The following is a 12,089-nucleotide window of genomic DNA, read 5'->3' on the forward strand; positions in this document are numbered from 1 at the left end:
ACCATGAGGTCATTTATGTCATCTAGACTGTGCGACACTGAATTCTTTTTCCTACACAATTAATATTTAGGCTGAAGAAAAGTACTATCGGGAAACAGTCTATGTTAGAACGAAGAAATGGGAATATTTGTCAATAGATACGTTAGACCTTGGTGTGATGGATTATGTACCCTTCAGCGTGATATCACACACTAACATGTATATAAATGAAATAACTGATATTTGTAGGCAGTAGTTGTGTGTGAAATATAATAATTTCTGTTATATGTTATATACAAAAACCGATGGTTACATTATTTCAATAGAGGCATTTGTCTAGGAACGATTTTAGAAGTTTCTTTGTATTCCAAAATTATGTGCAGAACTAACACTTTGCTAGTACGGTGAAGGAAACATCGTGCGGAAACTGGCTTCTCTTACCACGCTCATGCACTCCATACATATTAATAATTTGTGTTTTCTTAGTTTTAAGTTGTTTTTATACACAACAAGTGACACGGAAATCCCTACCAAATTCAAAATAATTTCTTTATGAAGTTACAAAGGGATTTCATTAAAAGTACACTTTGATTTTTGTCCATTCTTCTCCACACGAATATACCTTTTTGAAGGGTCAACTAGAATCATATTTATATTTTATTTAACGTCCAAAAGTTCCTTTATAGGTGGTCTAATTGGAATGAATGATTTGAATTTTTTTGACTTTGATATTTACTTTTCTTAAAGTGCTTTTAAAATGTAGAATAAGGAGAATGTACGAGTGGGTGCCATACCTACCTTCTATATTATTCATCACTGTTATATTCATGACATGTCTAAGGTAGTAAGAGATCGTCATTAAATTATGTATAATCTATTAATTTAATTTTTTATTTACAAACAATTCAAAACAAATAACATAATACATTAAAATATATCTAATAACTAACCTTATAATTTAATTATTAAAAATTATATTATTAAAAGGAGTCCCTTTAGTCCTTTTATTTATTATTAATTGGACGGGACAACACTTTTTATCTTACGATTGTATCTAACAACTTAGCAAACTAACAAACTAATGATAACTTTTTAATTTATACATAAATAATATTTATACTAAAAAACATAGACATATGTTACATGATATCCTCTAATTTTTACCAAAATAATAGGAGGAGGAGATCCGATACAAGTTCTTAAAATAGTTCTTATTAGTTGAAAAATATATTAGCTATAAAAATAATCTAAACCTAAAAAACTTAACAATTACGAAGAGCCTCAGTTCTTTGGGTTGAAAACTTGACTAACTAACCTACTGCAAGTTTTAAGTTATAGACTAGCTGATTAGCCTCTGTCCCTGTCATATGTCGAATTTTATTGAGTTATTTATGTCCCGCATGATACACCACATCTAATAAAAATACAATACGTACATACAACAACTCAGATGTGTTTTAGCCACAAAGTAAACTTTTTCTTCATATTAAATAGCAATTTTTATAAAAGTTAAATTTATAAAGTTCGACATAGTATGAAAATAATGGAACGGTTCTCATTCATTCAACATACTTTTCACAATTTACAGACGTTTACAGCAAGCTGAAAGCTGATTTATGACCGTTTCAGGAGTAGTTTTATCACATATTTTAAGAATTTAAATAATTGACTAGAAAAAAAATCAACAGCTTTTGTTTACAGAAATTGTCTGTAAATATAACCGAAATACAAATCGTTTACGCATTACATTTGATTAAGGGCTGTTTCATAATGTTCGGATAAGTTCCAAATAAGCTATTTATTACTTGTTTGTAGGATAAACTAGTGTTTGTTGCGTTTCACGTCTGTCAGATACGCTATTCGTCATGAAACGCGAAGTTTCTTATTCGGAACTTTTATCTTCCAAATAATTTATGTGTTGCATAGCTATTTGGTACTTTATCCATACATTGTAAAACAGACCATAAAACTGGTAAATATTTCTCCCAATCACAGTTATGCGACATGCTTCGTCTTTACGTTTAACCAATCACAATCAACGTGCTGTTGATGTAATTTTAACTGTCGTTTGGTTTTCAAGCATTACTTCTATGCAGGTGCTACACTTTAAATTTAGTTGTCGATGTGAAGTGACAGTTTTAACGTGAATATGACGCTGGTACAAATCTGTAGCACATGAACGCTTATTGGATTAGGGAGGCTATTAGTTCACCGACTGACCTAATATTTCTTCCTGACTTGGAAATGCTGGGCTAATCCAGTTTACTTTGCCACGTAAACTTTACTCAGGAAATCCTTTACTTACTTAAAGTGAGTTATGGGATACTAAAACGAAGTTAAAACGATTTTGTATATTAGTTTTTAGACGGATAATTGCTTAAGGATAGATATATTGAACCTTTAAACCAACAGCTCTTATGAGTGCATATAACAAAAATGTATTGAGTTGGTCAAACCTTAGATTTGAGAATTATTTTGACGCTGACTAACATTTCAGGAAGAATATTTTTTACAACTGATTTTTATATTCATATGTACAATGTATTTGACAATTTAAAGCTTTGTTCATAATATGGGTAAGAAAACATCTAAAGTGTAAAATATCTAGTACTAAAATTAGGATCGTATCCTTGTATTTATGAGGTGTAATTTATGTAAGTTTATTTAATTGATTTGTTCTAGAGTCATGCATTACAAATTTTCTTGTTGCTTGCGCAATTGCATAGTTAATAAGCTCGATAATAATAATATATTAAAATAAATTTAATATTACTATTAAATATAATTTGAATTCAGTTTATGATTTACAGGCTTTTTTCTGAACCTATATTTTATTTTAATATAACCAAATTTAGCAAAAAAGTAACAAAAACAAAAATATAAAATTAAATGAAGAACATGACAGTTAATAAAGCCACGAGCGATATTTGAATCCCATACAAGCTGCTGTAGTGAAACAGTATGCAATTCGAATATGAATTATTTTCCGTTGCTATGGCAACAAAACAGATATTAACTAACTGACTAGCATACTGTTTTTGGATTTTTGCACGAGTCACTGCTTAAATTAGTTTGTATAATCAACAGATCTACCCTACTGAATAGAATTCTACCGTAATGAAAAAAAAATACTAGACATGACCACGATAATATTAAGGTTCTAAACCGTCATTTTGACTTACCGTATGCACAGTATTTATATCAAAAATTACATTTTACCTACAAAACTAAAGAATTTCTTATAAGTATAATTAAATTGAAACTGTATAATTTTAATAATTAACGAACAACGTAAATATACAAAAATAAAATCATATGAACTCACTATGCACATAGTTAGCGTATTCGAGAATCCCAGCATAAAATAGAGTATTGACGTGGAATTGCGTCAATACACTGAAGTGCCAATTTTAAACATTGTTTACGCTATGCTATGTACAATTCGGCATTTTAAAAGCCTTCAGTAACATTAACGAAATGGAGACCACTTGTGCTTTATATACCATTAGCGGTATGTCAAATTATCCTACAATAATTTGACTTTGACAAGCCCTATGCCTTCCAACATTTACATTATATAATAAACAAAACTGTCTTCAGCACAGTTCGTAGTATATTATTAATAGTTATAGTTTTATTAGCTTTACAGGTGCTTTAAATCAAATGATTGATTCGAAATAACACAACATAAAGTATGTGTTCTGTGTGAGATATTACTTATATCTTAATATATATATTTCTTGTGTGCGTGTGTATGTGACTGAACTCCTCCTAAACGACTGGACCGATTTAGACGAAATTTTTTGCGTGTGTTCAAGGGGATCTGGGAATGGTTTAGATTCACAATTTTGTCCGCTGGACAATGTTTTTTTAATTAATTTTCAATTTATTAGTTGTTGTTGATTTTGGAATGTTTTACATTGGATCCGACAGACGGCGCTACCATCGCAGTGTCAAATTTTAAATAATATTCGAATTTTAATTTTAGTCTGTCCCGAAATTTAAAAAAAGTTCTGTTATCATTGTGTTATATCGTGTGTGACCATGTGCTGGATCGTTAGATATTGTCATAACATTTGAATAATAATTTTCATCAAAATGGCTTATTAAAAATTGAAATTTTGAAATTAAAGACGTATAGACAGGACAACGTCTGTCGGATCCGCTAGTATATGTATATAAAGACTAAACTATACTGCTAGGAATGTTTTAAAATATATAATTTTAGTAAGATTATTATTATTATTTATCATCCACTAATGATTAACGTAAACGAACGTCAACAGCTTCATATGTAATATCAGCTGGTTGGTTGGAGCCGGGTGTGATGTGGTTACCTGATAGTGGTCGACTTAGTTACCAGTACACAAATTAATTAATCTACTCTCTGATTATGGCTCAGTTAAAACAAAACAGTTTCAAATTTAATATCTGTCCCATATATCACTTAACATTAATAAAACTTTGGCATATCATATAACTAAATAATTGTGTACCTATAAATGTTGGTGTATAGTAAATATTATAAATTATATCTTCTTCTTCTTCTTCAAGTGGTTGGCCGTATAAATTATATACAATAATAATATTATGAGAAAAGACGAAATTAATAAGGAAGATATCACTATAAGTGAAAATAAAAGGTTACAATATGGACAGTTGATTACCAAAATGTCACTTCTAATGACATTTTTATATCAACGAAAGAAGAAGAAATTTCATCTGAGAACTACATACATATATTGTAGTGAAACTAGTCATATACACGCTTGATGAGATATTACCGAAGGATAAACTTTACTTGTTAATGAAACTTGAAGCGATGTTTAATCGAAAAATCTCTTATCTTATTTTGTTTATTTGAGTTTCATAGTTATTAAAGGTTTTTCGTGAGAATCATTAATCTAATTTTATTGATCTTAGACGACTTAGAGGTGAATATTAAATAGATCGAAAAGGATTTTTCCGACCTCATCAAAATCTATCTCACTTTTTGCATAAAACTATCTTTAAATAATCACTTACCTGAATCGGGAAGCAGTTTCCCCTTCAGTTCCATGTCACTCTCGGCTGATGTAGCACCATAGTTCTTATAGTTCTTTCCTGAAGGCTCATCATGTTTGGTCACTTTGAAGCGTTCAGACATTTTCCCTGACTGCATTTGTCACTGATATTTATCCTATAAGAATTTATTATGTAGACGACAGAAGTTTAAAGATATTATTTAGTGGTTTATTATTTTGGTGAAGAAATTTAGAGTTCTTAAGAGTTTAAGTTCTCTTTCGGTGGAAGTTTTTCTTACTATAAACACAGCCATAAATATCTTCATTTATACAATTTACCTTACAAAATCATTTTAATTTTATTAAATTATCACATAAATTATTGGTAAGTTAATATAAACCTAGGGATCACAATTATACCAATTGTTGAAGTTATGCTTCTTCTGGCGCGATCTAGAAAAATGATGACAATGAATTTTTACGATGCGCACACACCAAAACCTAAATTCGACGTCGTTAAGTTAGGTCTAGGTGGCATGGAAATCGATAACTATGTTCAAGTTGTATATCTAGTATTTTTATATTTAGAACACGTGTTTCCAAACAATACAATTAAACAGTGTAAAAAAATAAATATTATTTTGGTGTTTTTAAAACAATTTCATATACGACGGTGATAGTATTTACTAATTATTTATTTATTTGAATAAAATCTTTTTTATTAATTTTAATATTTATCGTTAATCACTACTGCATTTTAACTTTTAGTTTTTTTTACATACCCCAAAGATGTATAACTTATAACGCGTGTACATAAGTACACACACTCTTTTTTTGTAATAATGCAATGGCAACATTTTTATAAACAAAATTGTAAAGTCTTGATTAAGGCTGTTAAATCTTAATGTTCAAATGTCGTGGTTGAACCTAGTCGTTTTCAGTTCCAACTAGAAAATGCGATGTCATTTACTGAAATTCTCCATCTAACTAAAGTGCACCCCAATGCATAGAATTAGCTGCCATAATTCCCTTTTAAATGTAAAATTTTCCGCGTTTTAATTATTATTTATCATTATTTATCATTATTATTATTATTTATCATTATTATTATCATTAAGAGCATGACAAAATAACTTGTACCTCGCTGTGTTTCAGTGGCTATTAGATACATGTACCTACTCTACGATAGGAGTGCTTGCTCCAGCATCCTCGGTACTGTCAACCAGGAATCTAATCTGTACCTAGCATTTACTACTATGCACTTTATAGTTTATAATATCTATGTTATAATTACAATGCGTCGGCTTGTCACATCGCAATAAAATAGAATTAATAAATTAATTGTATGCGTGACTCAACATTACGTCCACTTGTATTTTTACATAATTATTAGCAATTCAAATGACCCAGGAATCATAGAGTCAGTAATGAGCAGTTTAAAAATTTAAATAATAATTCTGATATATTGTCGCATTTTAACCAAATTGTGTAGTTATGATTAAATTAAAAACTTCCTTAATCTATTTTATTAAACCTATGAAAAGATATTGACAACAGTATCTAGAATTTATACCGTAGTTTTTCGTTGTTTAATTAACCATAATTATTAGCAAAATAATTGATAAACAAAAAGTAACAGGGCGTTTCATTTTTCCTATAACTGCCGTAAAGAATGATATAAACAATTATCATCATAGTTTTAAGAATTAAAAAACGATCTTTAAATAAACCTTTTATTTTTAATCATTTTATTAAGAAATCGGTGATGATCGGCCGATACAACAATACAGAGATAATGACTCGCAATTGATTTGTATTGATAGCGACAAATTGGCTTGCCTGTAAATTACTGCGACCGCTTTCAATGTTACAAGTACAAGAGCTCTTTGAAAACTACGTGAAAAGTACGTAGATTTTATTATTTCAGTTTCAACGCAGGAAGCAGTACGAAATATCTTTAATTGACCGTGATTAAGAATGTAGTACAATAGATGATCTATAATAACAAGATATATTTTTTCGAACAATCTTTATTTTAATTTATTTCGATATATTAATAAAAATAAAAATCCACTGTTTTAGAAATAGTAACGCGATGTAAAAACATTTTTATACAAATTGTAATATAGGAAGTATCTTAAATGGCATTCATAAATTATTATTTTATATTAACACATCCGATCCCTTAGTCATAACTACTGCTATTCATAGCATCTCTAAGAACTCATATATAATTTAATATATAAAACCTATATTTAAGGTTCCAAATTATATTTCTTTAATATATCTGGGTTTATAATGGCTTGTTTTAACAATCGTTTACGTCAATCGCTTCAAACTTAGTTTAGGACTTAGGAATCTAATACAACCTAACCTAACGAAACGAAAAAGAAATATAAATCTGCTTTTGTAGCGTTATAATTTTTATATACTTTAACAGTTGCATTAGCTACTTATCATTTATTTTCCACAAAATGCGATTCGTTTTATTTATAAAAAACCCATGCCTCAACTTTGTTCTCAGCGATTTCATAATTTCTTACGAGTGTAGTATTTAAGATACTCGTAAAAATGTTTTTTAAATCTGGTTTCTCAGGTCGTTGGGTCACCGGATCACTATATACTATATGGGATATCCCATAAAATTAAATCATCTTAATGCAATTACTTCGATACCGACGCTAATTGGCTTAATAGTAAATCTTTTTATGTGAATTTCACAAATAAATTTCATTTATACCCTTGTTAGTAAGTGTTTAGTTTTGTATTTGACGCAATAAAATTCTTTCAGGTTCTTCAAAACAAAAAACAATTGTATAAAACAAAGTAATACAGGGAAATTATAAGGAATTTTTTTATGTCAAATTTAGACTAATGTAAAGTTGCAACACCTTTTTTTATGCATATATATTAAAATACATGTAACAAACAAAAGAAAAAATACGATGTTTTATCTAGCAAATTACGGTCAACTGTATTTTTTCAAATTAACACATTTTTTTTAAATATATTATAATAAAATATTTATACATATAACGTATTGTAACCGTGATTTTCAGTAAAAAAATATTCGAATAATAGGTACATTGCGAAGTAAGATGATTGATGTAATTTTAAAAAATCGTTTCATGTAAGTATGCAATAATATTCCTATCTTAAAACTACCAAGTAAAATTTATAAATTGTTTGGATCTCTTTGTCCATATGCAAAAAAGATATTGTATTTTTAGACTTCATAAGTGTTTTATTTTTGAATTTCATATATTTGAAATATAAGTACGAACGTGTCTTTAAAATTGTATTAAATATATGTATGTATATAAACTATGAGTCATAACACAAATAAAAGACAATTCACCTACGATGTTAAAAATAGATCAATCCTTATTGAATAAAGTATCTGAACGGATATACTTATTTATTGTCTTCTGTTCGCTTAAGATCCATTACGTATTCGTTATAACAAATAACAAAAACAACTGCTAACTAAGTATGTAGAAGTATTAAGTGACAATTTTTCATACAATTCACACTATTTAACGACGTTAATATATTTTGTATTGAAGAGTTTAATTATTCTACGCGGAAACAAATTATTTTAGTTATTCATAATAAAGTATCTATCTATTAAATTATGAAAATAATAAGGATTTTTAAAGGATTTGACATATAATTTTCATGTCGTAATTGCTAGTTAGATCGCACATATTGACTAAACAGTTGCGTTGTTTACACTTAACTATGATATCTCACTAATACGATACAGCTACTTTCAATGAATATTAAATAATACTTTATGTATGTATTACATTTATATACTTTAAATTGTATTTTTATCAAGGTATGATAAAGATTGCATTTGAAGTTTGTTGTGCAATTAAATATTAGTTATGTACGAATATTCACTGCTTATATTACTTTTTTTCTTATAAAACAAATGTTACATGAGTTTAATAACGTCATTTATAATAAACACCTGACATAAACATACAACTGCATTAATATTATGCATATTTTCACCTTGATAACTGCTATCTTAAAACCACTATGAAAATATTTCTAAATGCAAACTTAGATAATCTTTTTATCGCAACTGGTACTCGCCGGACCTTGAGCGACATGAAATTTGTGCGACCATGGAATTAAAATTTACATAATACAAAGAAATATAGTTATCAATGCACATACGTCACCATACGTCGTAAAAAGTTCAACAAACTTAACCTTAAAAAGTATTTAAACAATCATTGTTTAAAACGAACCGTTAAAATGGCATTTATTAGAATGTTTTGATAAGCATCACTGGGGTGTTCCGTTCACAATTGGAATTATTATTTATTTATTTTCAGTTATAAATACGCGAGAACTGGGCGTCGTTTAACAGAAAGGACGCGTGCGACGCACGAATGATAGACCACATCTGTGTGTGGCGCAGTCACTCTGCGCAGTTAAACGAAACGAACCGCGTCTCTACTTGTGCGACTTGCATCGTCTGCATCCACCTGAAACAGCTGCGGTTTCATGATTGATTTACACATGATTATTTTTATTAAACGCAACCGAGGATCATAATATGGCCGAGAACTTTATCTCTTTATGTTTGAGTAAAACCGGTTTTTGTGTTACCGTTATAACTGCACACAGATACTAAAATATTATTTACATACTGTTTTAATTGTACAATAGTTAAAGTATATTAAATTAACTGGTTTAATCATTTTGTTTAGAGTAAGGACATCGATGATTTACTTACTAATCATTTAAGGACTAACATACATTTTCTATAGTACATGTTATACTTGCGAGTTTTAATCTTTCTTAAATCTTAATGGAATCAAATACAGTATTTTATGCTTAATAATTATAATAATAAAAGAGTGTTGTGGGTTATTTTTGATATAAAGTTATACAATAAATATATATTCCAGTGAGTTTTATAACAATTTGTAACCGAATACTGTGTTTGGTTTACATAGTTAAAAATAAGTGATATGAAACTTCTTTATCGGATATAAAACTTCTTCTTCTTCAAGTGCCACTCCATTACTGGAGGTTAAAAAATATAAAACTTACATATTTATTATTTATTCAACGGTTTAAATGTTTTCAGGAATTGTGATCTATAAGTGCTGATTTTAGTATTTGAATTTGCTACATTTTTCGGCTACGCAATAATATATTATTGTAATGATACGATATTTGTAAATTTTCAGTAACACGAAAATCTATAGGATAACAAAGAAAAATTTACTTTAGTTTCAGTATACTTAGTATTTAAATTATCAGATATCAAAATTAGACATAAAAACTAAATGTTGCTCTAGATGAAACATTTTACCCGTATATTTCATTTGGCAGTCATTTTTAAACGACGAAATAGTTACAAAAGTTTTAAATGGTATTTGTTTGTTAATAACACAATATAAGTCGACATTAATAAGCACACAGTTCTTCAACCCCAGTTATTCAACGTTTAGACTTTAGGGCCCTTACTGGGGTGAACTCCCTAATTCACAGGGTAGAGACCCTTGTACTTGCTATTGCGCAACTCTTAATTAAAGTCTAGTAATTACCGTGATGACTTTCCACGAACTGTTTGTGTTGTGTCTGTGTAAATGTGTATGTAGTCTAGAACTAGTTATAGAAGTGGCAAAGAAGTTTTGGATGTTTAATGGAAATAGATTTTATATTAAAGCCGTTAATAGAATAAGAAGAATATGCAAATAGATTACAAAATAATGAAACTGACGAAATTCCATTTATACCTTATAAAAGGTATAGAAACTTTTATAACAACTTAATTAAATTAAAATTATTCGAGCGTACTCCTCCTCCTCCTCCCTTAAAGGCTAACTAACTAAAAATGGGTGTCTATGTCCCGGGGGCTCATTTGCCCCCCCCCCCCCTCTATTATATAAAAAATATAAACAAATTATGAAACATCGCAATTGAATACAATTTAATAATTAATGACTTAAAACAGATATGGAGAAATTTCATACAAAGAGGATTGCATGAGTCATACAAAACATATTAATAACATTAATACTTACGTTCCCACCCACAGAGTCTGTAGAATTTGATTGCAACCCTTTGATTGCAATTTGCAAGCCGTTTTTAAAAAGAAAAAGGGATTTAGTACGCGGATGCTGATGCTGATGTAGTGTAAATTAAAATGAACTACATTTTGTTTTATAGCATTCTCTCGCCTTTTTTTAAGATTACTGAGAGATATTACAGTTTCAAGGTATTTGAAAAAGTTAAACACCGAGGTGTGAGGTGCGCTGTAAACCGGGGCCTTATCATCCCATTTTGGTGATGATGGGACAGCAGCTGACCGCGTCTTTCTTCTCTAAGCGACAGCTTATATTATATGTACATTTCTTTATGTTTCCATAGTACTACCCATATAAAATAAAATACTAGAAAGGAACTTTCTGAGTGACGGAAATTACGAAAAAGCCTCATGTTTTTATACCATGATTTCCCTTGAAGTAGGGAAGCAGTTTATGCTTATTAAAAATCTTAAAAGAAGCACTAATTTAGACGGTAAAATTCTAGACTCAGTAGATCTAACCCTTGACCAATTTAGTGTCGAACTTGATCTAGAAATGGTATTATGAACTAAAATGATACTAAGGCGATCGGTCAAGTGCAGTCTGCTGTTTATTGTATACCTGAAAATAGCTCGCCCGGCTTTAGCTTAACGATATATTTTCTAGGAACTCTGGAAACTCATTGTTAACAGAATTTTGAGAAGAATATTTTGTTATAACGATGGAGTCATATTGTTAAAATTTGTATTAAGCTAAGTTTGTTTTAGTCTTATTTAAAGTACCATACACAATAAATATTTGCGTGTTATAAAGATCATAACAATTTTAACCTTAATAACATGATTTTATTATATGTATATCGCAATCTCCGTACACACTACACGCTTATTATTTCAAGGGCATATAGACCAGACTTGCATTCCAATCTGATTTTTTTTTCTGGGAAAAGAACTCTAAGATTGCCAAGAAAATTAAAACATCTCCGTGTTTTTATTTTCGTGGTAATCTTATCGTTGGCTCTCATACTATTTAAATAGATTTCGAAGAGATT

The 12,089-nt window shown here is 29.2% G+C and overlaps 1 protein-coding gene across 3 annotated transcripts in view; it reads right to left on the minus strand.

Annotated features, from left to right (window-relative positions):
- LOC111003883 (solute carrier family 12 member 6) overlaps nt 1-9,411 on the minus strand; it is a 162,624-nt gene extending 153,213 nt beyond the window's left edge. For 2 of the 3 annotated variants that reach the window (XM_045629134.1, XM_022274627.2), the window contains exons 1-2: nt 9,245-9,411; nt 5,005-5,158 (exon numbers count right to left, since the gene is read on the minus strand). In XM_045629134.1, the coding sequence (XP_045485090.1) occupies nt 5,005-5,140 (136 nt within the window). In that variant the 5' untranslated portion in view covers nt 5,141-5,158; nt 9,245-9,411. Of the gene's footprint in view, nt 1-5,004; nt 5,159-9,170 lie in introns of all 3 variants that reach the window. The other variant, XM_022274626.2, reaches the window with a different exon arrangement.
- Between the last annotated feature and the right edge of the window lie 2,678 nt (nt 9,412-12,089).

This window comes from Pieris rapae, chromosome 1 (genome assembly GCF_905147795.1).
Source record: "Pieris rapae chromosome 1, ilPieRapa1.1, whole genome shotgun sequence".
Lineage (NCBI taxonomy): Eukaryota > Metazoa > Arthropoda > Insecta > Lepidoptera > Pieridae > Pieris > Pieris rapae.